The sequence below is a fragment of the Aspergillus mulundensis genome (assembly GCF_003369625.1).
Source record: "Aspergillus mulundensis strain DSM 5745 chromosome Unknown scaffold_3, whole genome shotgun sequence".
Classification (NCBI taxonomy): Eukaryota; Fungi; Ascomycota; class Eurotiomycetes; order Eurotiales; family Aspergillaceae; genus Aspergillus; species Aspergillus mulundensis.
In genome coordinates, this window is record NW_020797891.1 from 3,310,098 (window position 1) to 3,328,724 (window position 18,627).

Genomic DNA, 18,627 nt, shown 5'->3' on the forward strand with positions numbered 1-18,627 from the left:
CGTCCGGTTTCTCGACGCGGCCCCGGCGGTTGCGTATGCTTCGTAGACGCCCCGATCTAGCGCGACCCCTGGTTTATGGTACACGGGGTCCTACTCCTCCATGGGGAGGGGCATGCGGTTGCTGCAGTCGGTGCGCACGATGGTCTTGCCGTCTGGGCAGCGCGTAGCTGTTGGGTCCCTGGAACCCTGGAGCTAGGCCGATCTGCGGCTACAGGGCCTATCACGCGTTTCACTGCTGTTGGTTTCTAGTCAGCGCCAAATTTAGATTTGCCGACTCTTTCGCGGCGCCTACAGTATTCTGGGCACAGTATACCTTGGCTGGATCTTCCCATCTGTTTTACTTTTGCACTCAACAATCCAAGCACACGGCAGCTCCTAGATACTTTCGCCCTCGCCTCCACAAAACGCCCCAGGCACACTGCCAACCGAAAATAAAAATGGCAGAGAATTGTGTATGTATCGCTCCTTTCCAAACTTACCCTCCTTCCTCTACCGTACGGTAGAGTTAACTGATCGCATCCAAAAGCATGACCCCCCTCTCCCTCCATCCGACGACGCTCTCGAACCCTCCCAGCCCTACAACCAGCAAATCACAAACCCATACATGTACAATACATTTCTTCACGATCATGCGTACCAGACATCTCGATCGGGATCTTCATCTCCATCTTGCTCTTGCTCTTCCTCCTATCACTGGCTCCTCGACTACAGAGTCTGGATTGGTCTTTTCTTCGTCGCTGGTGGAGCTTTGATGGTCTGTTCTCCGTCAGGGTATGGGGGGCCGGATTTCCCGGGTGCCTGAGGGTTACTAGGGATTATCAAGCTGAGCGGGGTGTTTGGGACGTGCATCTACCTACTGCTCTAGAGCAGGACTAGCGTGGCAGTCACTATGAAATACTAATCTATCCACTTCGCACTTTTTATTACAAGGGGTTCCCTTATTGTATTTTTATGTCGGGCCCATCACAGACAAATCATGACTGACTATGTACATATGTTTGCATTGCGCCTGCTTTAAGTAATTAGAGCCTACTCATTCTATTATTAGCTAGTGTATAGGTTAAGCTGGATACACAGCAAGACTAGGGCTTTATCAATAAGTATCATAAATTACTAGGGTGTGTCTCGAAAGACTTTGTCGATTTATAGTATTTATCCCCAGAATGCCTTATCACCAACGGAGCATATCCTCTAGCTGCTAGCCAAACTCCACTGCATCTCCCATGAACAAGAGGCTGTCATCTCAGACTAGGTCAAGCTGCTATACCCCGCTGTAGGCGTATTTGATGAGGGGAGAGAGGTGCCTAGCAAACCTTCATTAGTGGACATCCTTTCAAAGAGCGCAGACTGAGCCGGTTTCTTAGACCCCTGAGCCCAGCGATTCATTGTTGCCTTGTTCTATTTCATGTTCCATAATGGGGATTCGAATGCAGATTTCGTTGTGGTTCCATGGTTAGCACAAAGGTCATTTGGCTTCAACGTGAAAGATGGAATATAACAAGGGGATATGGCGTGGTACGAACAATGGCTTTCAGTTATTCTTTATGATAGATCGATGCTTCGGACAATTTAGGAGTACAAAGAGAGTGACAAAGGCAGAGGCAGAGACTGGACACCTGAAAGGACATTATCGAGTCTACAATAGATCAGCGAGATGGAAGTGTGCTATATAAGGACAGTCATAACCCTCGATTACACAGTATCCAGTTCAATCGATCCGTTCTGATCAGTCCATCCGTTCTGATCAGCCAGTCAGTCGCTCACCACAACCACAACACAACCCACCTACACCAAACCAAACCACCAAAATGTCTCGAACCGGACCCCTCCGCGTCCTCGAGTCCACCCCCTTCCACCCCCCAACCGCCCGCCCCTCCCTAGACCCAACAATGGACCTGGGCCTGTACATCGGCAGGGGCGCCATCTCAGCCCACGACCCCAACCTCCCCGCCAGCGTCGTGCCTAAATACCGCCACTGGGCCCTGGTCACGCATTGCGCTTTGACGGAAGATTGCACCGTGTACACGGTCACTCTAACCCGCGCATCCGACAACGCCAGCGAGAGCGCCAGCGAGAGCACCAGCACCAACATCGCCACCCCCCTAAACACCACCTACATCTACAAGTGCTGCACATTCCCCGCGCGAACCCTCAAACAGACAAGCTCTCTCTTCGCCGACCTCGAGCAAATCGGGTATGTCTCCGAGAGCCCGGAGGTAGCCGAGATCCTGGCGCGTGTGGAGTCGCGCCGGTGCTGCGAGTGGGTGCTTGCGGCGCTGCAGGCGTTGGATGACGCACGGCTCGTGACCGATTCCGTTGCTGGCGTTATTGCGCTTATGATGTGTTTGCCTGAGGTGCGGAGGAGTAGGTTGGGGCTTGAGATGCAGGAGAGGGCTTTCAGGTCGCTTGAAGCGGCGGCGCAGAGCCGAGTGCAGGGCCAGGCGCAGGCGCAGGCGCAGAACCAGGGACCGGGAACTGCGAGGTCGGATTCGGGCTCGTCTGCGGGCGAGTTGGAGTCTGCCTTGGAGACTCTGCCTATCTTGCCCCCTATTCGGCCCGGCAGTTCTGCCTCGGATACCGGGGCGGATACCCCAGCCTTACCCGCCATCAGTACCCTGGTAGATCTTACGACGTGGAACTGTTCGGAGAGGGCCCCGGTTATTGTGGCTAGGGAGGACCACACTCCGGCGACGGCGAGAGAGGTCATGGATGAGCTTTTTAATAAGGAGCATGCACCGACTCGCAGCCGCTTCTCCAGGTGCCTGCCATGTCACTACCACAACCGGACATGCGACCGTCAGCGACCGTGCTCCCACTGCGTCCGAGTACACCGTGACTGCGTTTTCGACGATGAGATTCAGTACTGCAGGTGTTTCTTGTGATTATACTGTGGCTGTTGCTGGTGCCTGGGTCTTGCTATAGCTCAGCATGGCCACGGATACAGATGCCCGTACAGAAATGATTATTAGCATTGGAGTGCAATCACGTCCACTCGTTAGCTCGAATCTAAATTATCTTTGTTTATCACTGTTGTTGTTCTTTCTTTAGGCTCCTTTGAATTCTAATCTATGTTTGATATAGTATCTCTGGGTTTTCTTATGATTACCGAGTACCAGCGTAAATACAGCAGTACTTTAATATCACGCTACGTCAGTCTGAGAATTTGTAAATAATAGATAAGCTGTTTTCCTTAGCGACAGCAACTTTGACAATTGATCACCGTAGACCTTCGAGATATGTAGCACTGCACAGGGAGACCCCAAGATTAGGTACTTTGGACATACTGTGTGAAACCCTACCGTAAGCGAAATAAGTGGGCTCAGGCACCACCATCCTGCTACATATTACCCCAGACTGGAAAGCGAGGCAAAGGAATAAGCAATGCAAGTGTTGAACGGGACAGAGTACGAGATGGCAGGCCCGGGGGTGTACCTTGTAAGACTGGAGAAGCTTCTCGGTCCCAGAACCCTGGCACCGACTACCGTACGACGATCTGACCCATCCTCTGTAGCCAGGGTACGGATTAGAGCGTGCGGCTGAACCCATCGTCTCGGATCCTGGAGTGTGACTGTCACAATCGCACAGACCACCGCCAGCCCCCAGGCCCCTGCACCTCGCACATCCATCCCATCGCAACGCACCGGAGACCGATTCGTCCGAGATCGTGACACAGCCGAGCCCCGCGTAAACCAATAATTGCTAAGCAGCCTAACTAGAATAGAGGCTAGTTCACGTGGCGCCGCAATATTGGATTGCTAATGGTGACTAATGCGCCCGGGTACCGCACATGCGATTCGTCCGGCGCAAGGAGGAACAGACAGAGTTAGGGCAAGGCCAGCTTTGTTTGGGCCGTCCGATTGCAAATCGAGGCTGAATCTGGTGCTCCGTACGAGGACGCAAGGCAGAGCTGTCGATGCATAAATAGCCGTCTGCCGCCCGACCTTGCGCGCTGTCATCTCTTCTCCATATCGTCTTCACCAACAGGTACGGATACCTACCGGTCGCAATGCCCCCCAACACAATCCTCATCCTCGGCGGCTCCTACGCCGGCATCTCAACCGCCCACTACACCCTCAAACACGTCATCCCCTCCCTCCCATCCCCAGACTCCTACCAGGTGATCCTGGTCAGCAGTTCGCGCGAGGTCCTCTGCCGCCCTGCAGCCCCGCGCGCCCTCCTCTCAGACACATACTTCGACCAGTCGAAGCTGTTCGTGACCATCGAAGAGCAGTTCACGCAGTACGGGCAGAAATTCCACTTCGTCCACGGGCGCGCGAAACACCTCGACCACACTCGGCGCGTTGTGGTCATTGATGAAATCACGCAGACGACCACGAATACCGGGCCCGTCCACGCTGAACTCCAGCTCAGTTTCCATGCGCTTGTTATTGGGACGGGGGCGTCGACGCACTCCCCGCTGTTTAGCTTGAATGCACACGGGAGGCCTGAGCTCGTTGCGAAATGGAAGGAGTTCCGCACGGCTATGGCAGACGCAAAGAGTATCGTTATTGCCGGGGGTGGGCCCACGGGCGTCGAGACGGCGGGCGAACTGGGCGAGCATCTTAACGGCAAGGCAGGCTGGCTGAGCTCGAAGATGGCGAGTCCGAAGTGCAGAATCACGCTGGTGACGTCTGGCACGGATCTCCTGCCCGTGTTGCGTCCTGCAATCGGGCAGACGGCTGAGTCGTACCTGGCCAAGCTGGGTGTTGAGGTTGTTAAGGGTGTGAAAGTGGAGGACGTGATCCCCAACGATGCAGGGAACGAAGCGCTGACCGCGAAGTCCGAAGTCCGTCTTAGCGATGGCGAAACACGCCACGCAGACCTGTACATCCCGGCCTACGGCACAATCCCCAACACCTCTTTCATCGACGAGTCCCTTCTCTCCCCCGACGGGCGCGTCTCAACGAACCCGTCGACCCTGCGCGTCGATAAGGCGGGACCCCTTGTCTACGCGGCCGGCGACGTCTCCGACTACGCACGCCCGGCGGTCCATATCCTCACGGAAGCGATCCCCGTGCTGTGCGCGAACCTGAAGCGCGATCTTCTGGCTGAGACCGGGGAAGCTGCTGCTGAGGATAGGGTGTTCAAGGCTGATGAGAGCGAGACGCAGCTTGTGCCTATTGGACGGGGGAAGGGCGTGGGTGCGGCGAAGGGGTACCGCGTGCCGAGTTTCTTTGTTTGGTTGATTAAGGGGAGGGATTATTGGTTGGGGATGACGGGTGGGACGTGGAGTGGGAAGGCTTGGGCGAAGGAGGTTTGATCTGGCTACAAGAAGTGATATTGCCTGTGGTCAATGGTGGAGATGGCGGGTACGGGTACGGGTACAGACTGGGGAGATTTAGGGATAAATATACCATTAGTATCTAATCAAGCTATCCTATACTGATATATCATCTAATCAACTGATTTCCTCCTCCAGATAAGTCAGCACGGTATGGCTGACGAATCAGTACAACACAAGAGGGCTGCTTTGTCCACTCCACTTCACACTCCCCGTTCTCTTCAGGGACTGTCAAAGCGTACTGCCCTGCGGCACCGCCTTCGGCTAGCTTGCCTATATAGAGATCTCTGAATAGCTTTATCTTCTAGCTAGTTATTTAATCCACATACTTTACATGGATTAGTCCGTTCCCCTTTTTAGGTTATAAGCCCTTAACTTTTTATTAGAGCTTTTAAAAGCCTTATTATTATTATTTCTCCCCCCTCTGCGCCCGCGGCGTAGGGGGGAAAGGGGGCGTTTTTTTTTTTTTTTTTAATATATTAAAATAAATACCAAGTTTTTTGCAATTCTCTTAATTTTTTACTATTTTTAAAGCTTTATTTTTATTATTTGCCTCCGGCAAGCCCTCTAAACTAGCCTTTTTATTATTTATTTGCGATTCCGCGGCGCGCTATTTTTTTAAGGCCTTCCTACCTATAACACAACACCAGGAATCTGGCTATTTTAGTTATTTTTAGTATTTTAAAAAGCTTTATTTCTTAGCTAGCTATTAAATAGGCCTTTTTTTTGGCCACTCGTGTACACGGCTATGCTTTGTTTTTTCCTATTCTTGCTAGCCCAGTACCTTAATTTTTTGCCTTTTTTTGCACGCCGCGTTAACACCCTATAATTTTTATTAGCTACGCCCCAGACAACTGCTTTAATTCTTTAGAATCTGTAATAAAATTTGTTTTGCATTTATTTTTTATTTAGGCTAGCCCCTTATCTTGCTGTTACTGGCTCTAAGCCTTAAGTTCTTAACTTTTTCTTTCTCCGCGCCTCCGTGGCCTTTATTATTTTTAACCGCTTTAATTAAGTTCTTAACGCCTACTAGTTTTTAACTATCATAAAATCACTACGCCTTAACATTTTTTTTTTGCCTTAAGATTTTTATAAGCCCTGGTAATCTAGTATTCGCCCAGGCACGTTTAGTATATTTTTTTACCTTTACTTACACGTAATATTTAACGCCTTTGCAAGCTTTAACGCCTTTACACGCAATATTTAGCGCCTTTGCCTTTACACGCTAAATTTAGCTAGACCAAATCTAGCCCGTGTGTATAATCCGCCCTTACATAATTTTTAGAGTTTTTATTAGCTTTAAAAACCACGAAGCTTTCCTAATTTATTATTTAAAACACCATGTTCTAGCTATACAAGCCTTTTTTTTAATGTTTTTTTAACCTTAACGCCCTGCCAAGGCCTTTCCTCTTGTTTTTTTATTAAAATTATGTTTTTACCTTTTTTTTAATCTGGAAGTCTTATGGCCTTACTTTTTATTTTTTTTTTTTAGGTTTAAAGCCCCCAGCGGGTCCGAGCGCCAAGTCACGAGATTAAAAGTGTACTACTACTACTATACCATGTTTTTATATTTAGCTTCCGTATTTAAAAATCTTTATGGCTTTACCTTCTCGCTGCCTAGGGCAAGGGGGGTGTTAAAGCGTACTACCCTGCGGCACTGCCTTTGGCTAGCTTGCCCACATAAAGATCTCTAAATAGCTTTATCTTCTAGCTAGTTATTTAATCCACATACTTCACATGGATCAGTCCGTTCCCCTCTTCAGGGACATGGGACTGCTCGTCAAATGGGGCACGGGGGTAAGCATCGCGGAAGCCCAGGTGCTATATGCAGTGCGGAGAGTCCTGAACGGACGGGTCCCCGTCCCTGAGGTCTATGGGTGGCGCACAGACGGAGACGTCAAGTACATCTACATGGAGTACGTGGAGGCCGAGAATCTCGAGCGGGCCTGGGATTCACTGGGCGAGCATGATCGGGATGCGATATGCGCCGAGCTGCGGACGATCTTCGACGGTCTGTCGGGTTGCCGGGCGGCTCGCTGGTTTACTTGTCCTGGGGGAAGCGCTTTTTAGAAGTTCTCCGACCCTGAGTTGAGAGGGCAACATAATTGACCAGAGCTTATGAGAATCAAGTGTTGTATTCATCCTGGTATAGTACAAGGACAGGAAACCAAATCAACTGAACTCCACTCGCTTCAAATCAAAGAAATTGCAAGAAACTGCTATAAGTATACAGGTCATAAGTCATGATATATGGTACAGTCCAATATCCGCAAGAAACGAGAGTCCTGGGGCTCGAGGACATCATGCTGAAGAACAGCGCTAGTGGTGTCCTATACAACAACATCAGCAACCTCCACTTCCATCACAAGGAGCAGATCCATCAGAGGAAAGAGTGTAACTCACGACCAAGCGGCTTCACCCTCTTGGAGATATCCTTCGCCTCCTTCTGCTTGAACTTCGCGAGACGCGCCCTGCACACACATTAGCCTTCTCTCTATACCACTCGGGAAAACAGCGGGCGGACATACTCCTCCTTCGCATCCCTCTCCAACCCCCTCACATTATTCCGCGCCTCCTGCACCGCCAGCCGACTCGCATAAAGCGCCTTGTCAGCGGCCCGTTCCGCCTCCTCGGCGTGTAAGACCCGTTCGCGCGCGGCCGTGATGGATGGGTCCTCGGTGTGCTTGCTTCGGAAGAGTCCGCCGTGGCTGCGCGTGGTTGTGGTGGCTCCGTGGCCGTGGCCGTGGCCATGGCCGTGCCCGTATGTGCCGCTGTGACGTGAACTAGATCCGGCGCCGTCGCTGCTGTACCCGCTGGATTGGGAGCCGCGGTGGCCGAAGAGCCCGCCGGAGGACTTGTGGCGGTGGGTGTGGGTGTTTGGGTCGTCGATGCTTGAATGGGAGGAGGAGGACATGGAGTCGCGGTGGCCGAAGAGGGGCATTTTGGCGGTGTAGTTGGTATGGATTAGATGGGAAATAGAGTAGATGGGTGTAGATGAGTTGCGATGCGGTAAATCTGTAATAATGGATGCTACGATGTCTTTCGGTCGTCGTTCAGGGCCGCTATATAGACGAGGTTCTTGTCTGACGTCAGGGTTTACTCTGCCAAAACACCATGAATCTGGTGTTGATATCGAAGTCGACTGGGATGACGTTGTGCGGGTGACGGGGGTGGCAAACGGCTGCCAACGCGGCAATGGATCGCCCTTAGTATCAAGAATTAATATCCCCGGCTCCTGCGATTGGATGCAGTCTAACCAATTGAAGCCTCAAAGTCGATTTCACCAATCATCGCGTTTGAAGAGATTAAGGTGCAGATGCCATCGTCGTCAGAGGTGCGGTCTGCCATACTATGGTATCAAACAGTGCTCGTCAGCTGGAAACGCTGTCGTCGAACGCATGGAGCTCATCACAGATCTAGCCCTGGATGCGCTTCGTCAGACCTGACGTCGTCGACTATGAATGGATATTGGAAACTCCGCGACGAGGAGAGTGACGATGATGCTTGCTTGATACCTGCACTCGGGCCCTGACGGTCGGCTGTTCTCCATGTCCAGCGTGAAGTGCCCAATGTGGCCAGATATGTTGCCAGTCTGAACTAAGAGGAGCGAGGTATGGTACAGCTTTGTTGTGCTCCGTGATTATCCACGGCTCCCAGAGTACGCTCAGGGTCTACCTGTAATGTTAGCCATTCCGGGCATCCTGGCTGAGCTAAGTGACTAAGTGCACAGGTGGAACTGGTAAGGGTCCATGGCAGTGGAGCAACCCGGGGAAAGAGCGAGGCCTCGTATTGCTTGCCCAACTGGGGCCGTCGCCCTTCCAGTCCTTTATTCAATCAGATCAGCAGTTTTGTTGTTTACTCCGTAGCCATCTCTTCGCCATATCCACCCGCTTATTGGTCCTCCAAGGTGCCAGAATGTAACATGGATCGGTCGCAACAACCTAGGATGGACCTGACTTGACAATCCGCGTTCTGGGACTGAGATGCTCGCGGTGGAAAGCACGCTATGATGAATGTTCAGTTCCAGCTTGAGGCCCTGACTCTTAACCCTTGACCCTGACGTATGACGCGGATGCTGACGCTTGACAGCTGCAGACCAATCATGGTAATTGAGCTGTTGATGCTCTCTTAGCCTGCCGCTAATGCGGGTTATTAGGGCTATAATTAGCCAGCCTTGGGGCTAACTCACCAAGCTAATGTCGCTATGCAGCACAGCCACCCGACCGTGTGCACACCACTCGAATCTTCAATCTTCAGCTCCAGCCTTTCCTTCTGTCTGTCGTTACACTCGTGTGACATTAGGGTCTTCCTCTCCAAGCTGCCCGCTTGACATTTCCCTCCGCAAGGGCCACCCGCTCCCGGGCTGAGCTTCGTCTTGCAGCAATAGCACGCGGCTGAGGGCGCTAACAGTAATGAACTGTGACAGATAACCTTGGAAGCCAATCCCATTAGCTCGCTATGAAACCCCCAGCCACGCGGTTTCAAGCCAAGCCCTGCGTTTTCTTGTCTCGTCTGCCGTCCTGCATGAATGGACCCTCCTGCAGGCTGAGCCGGTCGGCTGGCCGTATATGTTCTGTTGTCGCCCTGCAGACGCTCACAATAGAGTCCAAAGCTAATCGCCTTTCACCTCTCCAACTATACATGACGGCTCTCAAGAAACCATGGCTACGCCAGTCGCACCGCCAGCCATACAGCCAAACCCTCACCCACCACAAACCACTCCAGCCGAACCCACGCGAGAATGGTACTGGGACTTTGGCGACATCCGCCTCAACTTCCCCCCAGACGGGGTCAGCGAGATCGTCGTGATGGAACAGTGGAGCTGGCACGACGACGTCTCGCAGAATCACACGGCAAACTCGGCCTCTCGCCTCGACTCGTACCGCCAGGACCAGATCATCCAGCGCCTACAGGAGCCAATTCCAACACATGAAAACCGACCCCCATCATCAGGCTTCCAGCTTGCAATCGTCCCGTGCTCGTTCCAGTCCCTGCCGTGCGTGGGGATCGAGCTTCTCGACAAGATGAACGAGGCGCTAGGCCTAATAAACCATCACCACCACTACGCATCTGTGCGCTCTGGCGCGATCGGGACCTTCCAGATGGCTGATGGTAGTTGGCGTACGTCTCCCACAATCTCAATCCACGTAACCCTCTAAGAAGTGTCCATGGTCAGTCTTCGCGCGCCCCAGGGCCCCCGACTTCTCATCCCTCACCACAATCCTCCGCTACACGCCCTCAACAAACACCACCCGCGGTGTAATCTACCACGACTCCGTCCTCCCCCAATCCTCAAACATAACCGCCGAGTTCGCCATGTGCCCACATCCCCTCCTCATCCCGCTGATTGCCTGCGAACTCACCCTCCACAACAACGTCTACCACCTGGAGCGGTACCAAACAACCCTCGAACAAATGGAAGGCGCAACAGGCTACGGCGTCCTCAACGAGAATGCCGAAGCCGTCCTCGATCACCGCATGCTCGTGAAAGCGCTAAGCCAAGCACGCAGCGGCGTGCATCTCGCCCTCTCGACCCTCCGCTCAACAAAGTCGTGCGTCGAGTTCATCCTCAGAAAGATCGACTGGGTTGATGAGCGGCTGTCGCCCGAAACGCATGCTCGCCTTAAGGCCCGGCATGCAAGCACGGCACTCCGCGAGCGCGCCGAGTTCGTGGCCAGTACCATCGAGCACGCTCTGCTCCGCGGCGGCGTCAAGGAACGGCTCGAGGGCCAGCACTCCACGCTCTTCAACCTCATCACGCAGAACGATAGCCTCCTGAGCACGAGCATCGCGCAGGACAGCCGCGAGATTGCGGCGGCGAGTAAACGCGATTCCTCGAGCATGAAGATCGTTGCGTTCCTGACGACCTTCTTTCTCCCTGCTACGTTTGTTGCTGTACACTTCCCCTCCCTTTCCTGCTCTAGTTTAGATACCGCGTACTGATAAGTTGGCTAGACATTCTTCTCAATGCCCCTCTTCAACTGGGACAGCCCGTCTGTGTCGCACGTCGCAACGGGCCACTTCTGGGTGTTCTGGGCTGTTGCGGCGCCGCTGACGGTCGTTACGATGGTGTGTATCGTGGCGTGGGCTGTTTGGCATGAGCGGAATACGAGACGCATGGAGCGGAAGGAGAGGTTGGGGTTTAGTCAGGTCGTTGCGGATGAGGCGATGAATTTGAAGAGGGCGGCGACGATGCGTGAGGAGAATGCGGGTGCGAATGGGATTGGGGGAGGGGGATAGGGATAATTTGGTGTACCCTATGCCCGGTTGATATACGGTATACCCATGCTTTGTACTTGGGTTGTATGGTGTGTGCTATAATATGTGCTATGTGCGATGAGATATATCCATGAGATAAAAGATACATGATACATAATAGGTACCTTTTCACCCCTTCAGTGCACCTTAATCAAGCGGGATCGGATGCATCTTGCGGAACACATTCGTCGGATCGAACTTCCTCTTCAGCTCCTTCAGTCGCGGCAGGTTCGAGCCGTAGATGTTGCCCACGACTGCGTCGCCAGCTGTACAGAACAGTTAGCACGCCGTCTTCAAAACGAGGTCAGACAATAAAGATAAGGTGGACTCACGCTCCGCATAGTTGATATACTGCGGCACCCCGGCCTCCCCCCTAACATCAAGATTCTCCCCCCCCTCCCCCTCAAGCAACCCCTTCCACCGTTCCTGCACATCCCGCGCCCAAGCCCGATGCTCCAAATCCTTAGAAGCATCCGACCACCGTAACGTAATAATCCCATTCTGCGTTGTGCCGCGACTCGCAAACGCCGTTGCATCCCTCGGCACAGAGACCGTCTTCCCCATATCGTAGAACTCCAATATCATTCCACTCGCGCCTAGATCCGCGTCACTCTGTACCTTCTCCGTGAACTCAGCCAGCATTGTCCCCGCGAACGAGGGTGATAGGGGCGGGTTGAAGAACACGCCCTTGAAACTCTTGCGGTCGCCGTATGTGGCCATCGGGTTTTGGAGGCTGTTCATCTGGGAGTATGGGATCATGGAGATAGTGTTTGCGACGTGCTCGAGGGCCAATAACTCAGCGAATCGCGCTTCTCCTTCTTCTTGCGTCCCGTTGTAGAAAACCAACACATTAACCATAGGAACCGGTGCGCCCGGCGGCCTCGCGAAGATCGCAATCGCCCCAGAGCGCGGGTCCGGCTTGTCGAGTAACAACCCATTCAGAATCTCAATGACCCGCTCAACCTTGTCCGGCGTGTACGCCAGGATCCCCGCATACACGGGGTCCTTCTGCTCATAGCCCTGGAAGGTAAACTCCGTCACAATGCCAAAGTTATATCCGGCGCCACGGAGCGCCCAAAACAAGTCTGGGTTTTCTCTCTCTGACGCGGTGACGATCTCCCCATTGCCCAGGACCACCCGCGCGCTGAGCAGATTGTCGATTGTGAGCCCGTACTGCCCGCTAAGCCACCCGTATCCGCCGCCCAGCGTCAATCCGCCCACGCCTGTGTGGTTGACTGTGCCGCCGACTGCGGCGAGGCCGTATTTAGCGGCTGTCTCGTCGACGTCGCGCCAGACTGCGCCGCCGGCTACTGTGATTGTTTGCGACGAGGGGTCGACGGAGACGGTGTTCAGACGCGACAGGTCGATTACCAGACCCCCCGAAGAGGACGATGTTCCAGACACAGAGTGGCCGCCGCATTTGATGGCGAGGTCGATTGGGGTTTGTTGGGACTGGGACCAATTCAGGGCGGTGACGATGTCGGATTCGGTTGTTGGTTGGATTACGATTCCCTATTGCACCGTAGTGATGTGTTAGTTTGGGCTGGATAGGTGAGGTTGAGGAGGGGTTGCGCACGGCTTGCTTCCGGCCGGTGTCGGACCATCTCCGCAGGCTCTCGGGGTACCCCTCATCGCCTGGGGTGAAGATGAGCGAGGAGGTGAGGGAGGCGCGGAGGGATTCGATGGAGGAGGGTGGGATGGCCATTGTTGGGATGGTTGCGGTAGGTAAAGGAAAGAGAAAGGGAAAGGGACTTTATCTCTGCTCGTCTTCTCAGCTGATTAGTGATCGGTTCCAGCGGTGCGGTGCGGGGTATTTATCGTGGTTGCCCTCGTATAGTCGGACTCGGCTTTCCGACTTTTTGGAGACGGAGTTCCGATAGTTACCAGTGATCATCGTGTTGGAGTATATGATCCTGCCTAAACCACTCAAAGAAGATAAACTGCGCAAGATGTTGTAACTCCGGGGAGGGCCTTCTCCGAGTACATGCACAATGGCAAACAGATGCTCAAGTTCCACCTGTCCATTTAATGTCCGTCTCGGCTAACTTTGCGGGAAATGACTATCCAAACAGGTACCTTGACTCTGGCCAGATTATACAGACAACAGCCCTACCTAGGATACAATGCACCCCGGCCCAACCAAATACATAACTACGCTCCGTTCCAAGTCTCCAAACAACTCCTGCATCCCAAACCCAATCCGAAGCCCTCCTAGACAACCCCCATCGCCACATATTTTCCCGGCCTCCCAACCTCAACCCGCATCCCCGCCTCAAGAACGCCCCCAACCTTAACCGTACTCATAACGCCCGCCAGTCGTCCCTTAATCTCCCTGCTCCCATGCGCATCCCTAACAAGGAACCTCTCCATAAGCCCGGGACAGAACTTATCAATCTGCTTACACGGATTCCGTAGCCCTGTCAGCACAAGCACGACCCCTCTCTCCCCTTTCTCACTTATAAACCTTAGCTCCGTCCCAACGGGCAAACTCAGCAGATCAATGCCTGATGTCGTGATGTTCTGGCCCAGCGCTCCGGCCTCTAATAATCGCCTCTGCTGATCACCCGTCAACGACCCCGAACCGCATATCTTTTGGAGAACCTCGATCGGCATCAGGTGCACCTGTCGCAGATTCGGGGGCGGTGGGTTGATATGTAGTCTTGATCGGTGCTGCACGGTTTTCCCGGCGTGCGCGTCGCCTTCGATGCCGTGGTTCGCGATTAGTGTGAGTCGGGGGACGGGGGCTTTGGAGAAGGTGTGAGTTTTGGAAGTTGAGAGGGAGAGGATGCGAGGTTGGGAGTGCGGGTGCGAGTGCGACTGCGTCTGTGACTGCGGCATTTGGGCTATCGCTATTGATGTTTCAGCTGGATGTGGTGGGGGAGATGCGGCTTGTTGATATAGATGGGATAGATGGGAGAGTGAGGAGGGCACTGGGTAGGATGGAAATGGATGGATGGATGGATGGTTATCAATATGGGCAGGACAGAATCGAGGTTAGGTAGGTGAGGGACGGGTTTATATCGGACCACGTCTCAGGCAGCGATGCGGTAAGGCCTTTGATCCTCGTATTGATGCTAGACGAATCGGTTGCAGGGTTGATAAGTTCCTACTGGTGGAGAGTACGCTCACATGCAAGCGTGAGGGGTGCATGGCACGATCGTGGCGACCATCCAATAGAGGTTTGCTATATAGAGTAACGGCAGTATATAGAAGAGGACTATAAGCCCCCCTCAACCTCCCTCCTCATCTGCTCCTCAAACTTCTCCCACGTCCCCTTGACCTTACACGCCGAAGTCCAGTAATTCCCATCGCCATCCTTACCGAGTATAAAGAACCCGTCGGCTGGTTTGACCGGCCCATGGTTCTCCTGGACATACGACGGCTTACACGGCGCACCTGCATCCTGTTTGTCGATTCGTGCCGGCGAAAAGTCCAAATCGAACAAGCCCGCCTTCGCCCAGTTCGAGAACCCAACCTGCGCCATGCCCCCGTCGCCCATTATCACGATCGGAAGGCCTGTTCCCGACGTCCGCACCATCTCGTAGTATGCCTCATGCTGCGCGCGCGTTCCTTGCGTGTTTATCGCCTTCCGGACTTGTTGCGCTAGCCAGCTCAGTGGTTTTGTTGTCACCTCGCCGGCTGTAACTAGGATATTGGACCACCCGAAGGCGTTGCCGACGTAGGGGTGTTCCGCTGAAGGCGGGATGAGGTCGCCCTCGAAGGCTTTGCGGAGGGACATGGCGATTGAGGCGGCGACTGTCCTGTTGGGATCCATTCCCATCTGCCCGACGACGCAGCGCAGGATCCACGCCGTGACGACGTCGTTCTCTGTCAGGAAGACGCTGCTCTCGTCGGTGCCGTTTGCTCGCGCTTCGGCGCGCAGCTCTTCCAGTGCTTTGTTAAGTTGCGGCGCCCAGTACGCCTCCGGAATGCAGACTATGCGGTTCTCTTTCGCGCGCAGAAGCATGTCGACGCCGTACCCGAGGCCCCATTTGAGTATACCGCCCCAGCCTACCTTTCGATCAGCGAGGACATGTTTCTCGGTCGGCCGTCGCGCGCCCGTCGCAAGCACGTCGAACGGATCCGAGTCGGGAGAAACGGGCGTCGGGACTAAGTCCGGTCGGCCCCAGAGCATCGCGCTCCATCCTTCCACGACGTATTGCATGCCCAGTGCATCGAAAGCAACATGCTGCCATTGCAGAGCGACGATCGTCCTATCGGTGAAGCTGTTGACCCGCAGGCCTAGGACCGGTCGGTCGGAATTCAAATAGTCGCTTATGCCGTTGGGCTTGTATCCGGCCTCCCACGCTAGACTTTCCAGGTCGTCTGGGTCGCCGACGATAGACGGGGTAGGACTCGGTTTGGGGATTCGGCAGGCGGCGGGGTGTTCGGACGAGGGAATGCCGTGGTTGACGTGTGCAAAGGAGATGGCAAGCCTGTCTGTTGTAAATTGCGACGGGATGTGCCATTCGATTTGACCGGCGGTCTGGAGACGTTAGTTGCATACACAACCTTGGACGAAGACGAAGAGCGCACATTCTTCCGCAGCCGCCCTCCTACCCTCTGCCAGCCGTCTCGCTTCACCAGACCCTCCAACGCCTCGCGCAACACCGCCGCGTCCAAGACCGCATCGAACACAAGCGAAACGGCCATGTTGTTCCCCTGGACCAGCAGGCTGTTCTCGAAAAAGTGCAGCGGCAGTACCCGATCGCCGGGGACTGCCTCGGAAGGTACACGTCCAAAGAGCCAGTTCATCGCCGCAGAAATAGTCGGTTAGACGTATCAACCGTTCGAGCGATCGATCCGGCCGCAGGCGAGGGTCCGTACTTATCAACAGCTCACCTGCCCAGGCCCCGGAAGCAAGCCGCGGCCCAAGCGGGCGAGAATGGCTGCACGCCTTTTGGCAGGTCCAGCGCCACTGCCACATGGGCGCACTAATCTCTGTCAGACTGTCGCACTCTATCTGTCAGAAACTAGGCGGCGCTAAGGCCGCCGTTGGCAGGCAGGATGCGCTAACGGACGCCGCCAGCTCGATTCGAGACCACATGCAGGCACTTGCAGGGATCTGGGCCGTTGTGGGCCGTTTTCAATTTGACAGGCCGAACTAGGAACTCCTTCTCGGGGGCCGGGAGGATTATTGTCTCTGCAGAGTCGCTGCAGACGATTGTGACTTGTTGGCGTGGCGTATGATGTCTATGCTGCATCCTGGAGCCTCTCGGCCGGGGTTAGTGTTTCAGCATCGGATGACGGGTCACACTGGCGTTTGTTATAAGGAGGTTCTGCCTGTCAATACAATGATTCTGCTCGTTTGACGAGATCAGGCGCAGACACCATGGACCTTACGACTACCCCTGGAATGGCGCCACCGGCGGGCCATACTCCTCAGTTTGACGCGCCGTACAACTACCTGCAAGTCGGGACGATTGTCGCTTTTGCGGTGACCTTTTTCGTTGCGACGCTTTTCGTCGGGCTGCGATATTTCCAGGCGTTCAAGTTGACGCAAAAGGTCGAGGTTGATTTAGGTAAATCACACCCTTCTCCTTCTGTGCTGCGTATGGCGCTTATGCCGTGTAGGCATCATCACCGTCTCTTATGGCGTCGCCCTCGCATACTTTGTCACCATGCTGGATCTGTTCAGCCATGGTTGGGGAAAGCACATGTGGGATGTCAGCCTCGCGCAGCTGATGGAGTTGAATAAGGTAGCCAGCCCTCTTTCTCCTTGGATCCGGCAGGTCTAACGAGGTGGTCCAGGCTCTCCTCCCCAACACCTTATGCTACCTCACCTGCCCAGCGATCACGAAACTGGCCATTCTGTCCGTCCTCTACCGCATTAATCCGGCCAGGATCTACCGCGCCGCAACAATCGCCGTCGCCCTCTTCATCTTCGCTTACACGCTCACCCTGTGCATCATCACCGGCGGTCCCTGCTCCCCGCTCAAGGACGGCACCCTGCAGTGTCTCGAGAACGTCGCGCTCTCCGGCGCCGTCTTGAACATTGCCTCGGACCTCGCGGTGATCACATTGCCCATTCCCACGGTCCACAATCTGCACCTGCAGCTGAAGCAGAAGCTCACGATCGGATGCCTGCTCGCGCTGGGTTCTGGGTATGCATGCCCCCTCATGCGATAGAGAGCCGCTAACATAGACTGGACAGTGTGACCGTCTGCTCCATCGCCCGCCTCCCCTACGTCATCCGTCTCAGCCACACAGCCGACTCAACATGGACGCAAGCCATCCTAGGCGTCTGGTCGATCGTCGAGGTAAACCTAGGCATCATCTGCGCGTGTGCGATGCGCTTCAAGCGGCTGATCTCGACGTATCTCCCTCGTCTTTCGTTGTGGTCGTTCCGGTCTCGGTCTCGCTCGCGGAGTGCGGGGGTGAAGAAGGTGACTCTCGATTCGGAGGGGCGGTTCAGGCCGGAGGGGAGTATGGGGAAGCACGAGTATCAGCTGCAGAGTCTGCAGCACAGTCAAGGTGAGGAAGCCGAGTATGGGAGTAAAAGTATCTCGGTGCAGCAGTCGTTTGAGGTGAATGTCACGCGGACAAGAGATCGGGGCGATGCGGGGAGCATGGAGCGGATTCTGAGTTGAATGAATTGGCTGGACGCTGTTCTTTGTCTATATTTTTTCGGTTGCATTGGAAAGTTTGAGGAAGCATGGCTGCTTTGGGCCATCGCTTTGGTTATGTAGACTCGGACTCAAAAACAATCGCCTTGTAACCACCCTGGTCGGCACGCTCCGACAGATAACAAGAGGTTGGCTGAATATCAACATCTCAACTGTCGGTAATCAACTGGGCAAATGGAATGGTCACTGGGGCTAATTTGGCGTTGAGCGATGGCTCCAGAAATGGTGGGTTGATGATGAAGCCAAGTTCCAGTGGAACACAGGCCGGTGGCAGTGAGGACCTTGGTGGTGAGGCCCGAGCTTGCTAACAGAGAAGGTACGGCGATGGACACATGGCGGAATCTGCGGCGCTCTATGAGATTTATTCTCGCGACAAGACCCCTTTACATTTCGGGTCTGTTTTCTTTGGACAACCCAATATACCCCGGTATGCGTATAAGGGGTGCGGACAATTTAGGCGTA

The 18,627-nt window shown here is 54.2% G+C and overlaps 7 protein-coding genes across 7 annotated transcripts; 4 read left to right on the forward strand and 3 right to left on the reverse strand.

The window, feature by feature from the left end:
* Positions 1 to 1,808: 1,808 nt before the first annotated feature.
* On the forward strand, positions 1,809 to 2,882 carry DSM5745_04504 (uncharacterized protein; the record flags this gene model as incomplete). The annotated part of the gene is made up of 1 exon (XM_026746520.1): positions 1,809 to 2,882. One exon carries the CDS (start codon positions 1,809 to 1,811, stop codon positions 2,880 to 2,882), a length of 1,074 nt encoding a protein of 357 aa, XP_026605516.1.
* Positions 2,883 to 4,006: 1,124 nt separating this feature from the next.
* DSM5745_04505 (uncharacterized protein) lies at positions 4,007 to 5,260 on the forward strand (the record flags this gene model as incomplete). Its single annotated transcript, XM_026746521.1, has 1 exon — positions 4,007 to 5,260. One exon carries the CDS (start codon positions 4,007 to 4,009, stop codon positions 5,258 to 5,260), a length of 1,254 nt encoding a protein of 417 aa, XP_026605517.1.
* Positions 5,261 to 7,661: 2,401 nt separating this feature from the next.
* On the reverse strand, positions 7,662 to 8,222 carry DSM5745_04506 (uncharacterized protein; the record flags this gene model as incomplete). The annotated part of the gene is made up of 2 exons (XM_026746522.1): positions 7,662 to 7,752; positions 7,810 to 8,222. The coding sequence occupies 2 exons, from the start codon at positions 8,220 to 8,222 to the stop codon at positions 7,662 to 7,664; spliced, it is 504 nt and encodes a 167-aa protein (XP_026605518.1).
* A 1,720-nt stretch (positions 8,223 to 9,942) lies between these two features.
* On the forward strand, positions 9,943 to 11,521 carry DSM5745_04507 (uncharacterized protein; the record flags this gene model as incomplete). Its single annotated transcript, XM_026746523.1, has 3 exons — positions 9,943 to 10,402; positions 10,458 to 11,176; positions 11,237 to 11,521. The coding sequence occupies 3 exons, from the start codon at positions 9,943 to 9,945 to the stop codon at positions 11,519 to 11,521; spliced, it is 1,464 nt and encodes a 487-aa protein (XP_026605519.1).
* Positions 11,522 to 11,686: 165 nt separating this feature from the next.
* Positions 11,687 to 13,244, reverse strand: DSM5745_04508 (FAD-binding oxidoreductase; the record flags this gene model as incomplete). The annotated part of the gene is made up of 3 exons (XM_026746524.1): positions 11,687 to 11,805; positions 11,872 to 13,051; positions 13,116 to 13,244. The coding sequence occupies 3 exons, from the start codon at positions 13,242 to 13,244 to the stop codon at positions 11,687 to 11,689; spliced, it is 1,428 nt and encodes a 475-aa protein (XP_026605520.1).
* A 1,512-nt stretch (positions 13,245 to 14,756) lies between these two features.
* Positions 14,757 to 16,192, reverse strand: DSM5745_04509 (uncharacterized protein; the record flags this gene model as incomplete). Its single annotated transcript, XM_026746525.1, has 2 exons — positions 14,757 to 16,025; positions 16,076 to 16,192. 2 exons carry the CDS (start codon positions 16,190 to 16,192, stop codon positions 14,757 to 14,759), a joined length of 1,386 nt encoding a protein of 461 aa, XP_026605521.1.
* A 679-nt stretch (positions 16,193 to 16,871) lies between these two features.
* On the forward strand, positions 16,872 to 18,129 carry DSM5745_04510 (uncharacterized protein; the record flags this gene model as incomplete). The annotated part of the gene is made up of 4 exons (XM_026746526.1): positions 16,872 to 17,061; positions 17,114 to 17,238; positions 17,291 to 17,643; positions 17,694 to 18,129. The coding sequence occupies 4 exons, from the start codon at positions 16,872 to 16,874 to the stop codon at positions 18,127 to 18,129; spliced, it is 1,104 nt and encodes a 367-aa protein (XP_026605522.1).
* Between the last annotated feature and the right edge of the window lie 498 nt (positions 18,130 to 18,627).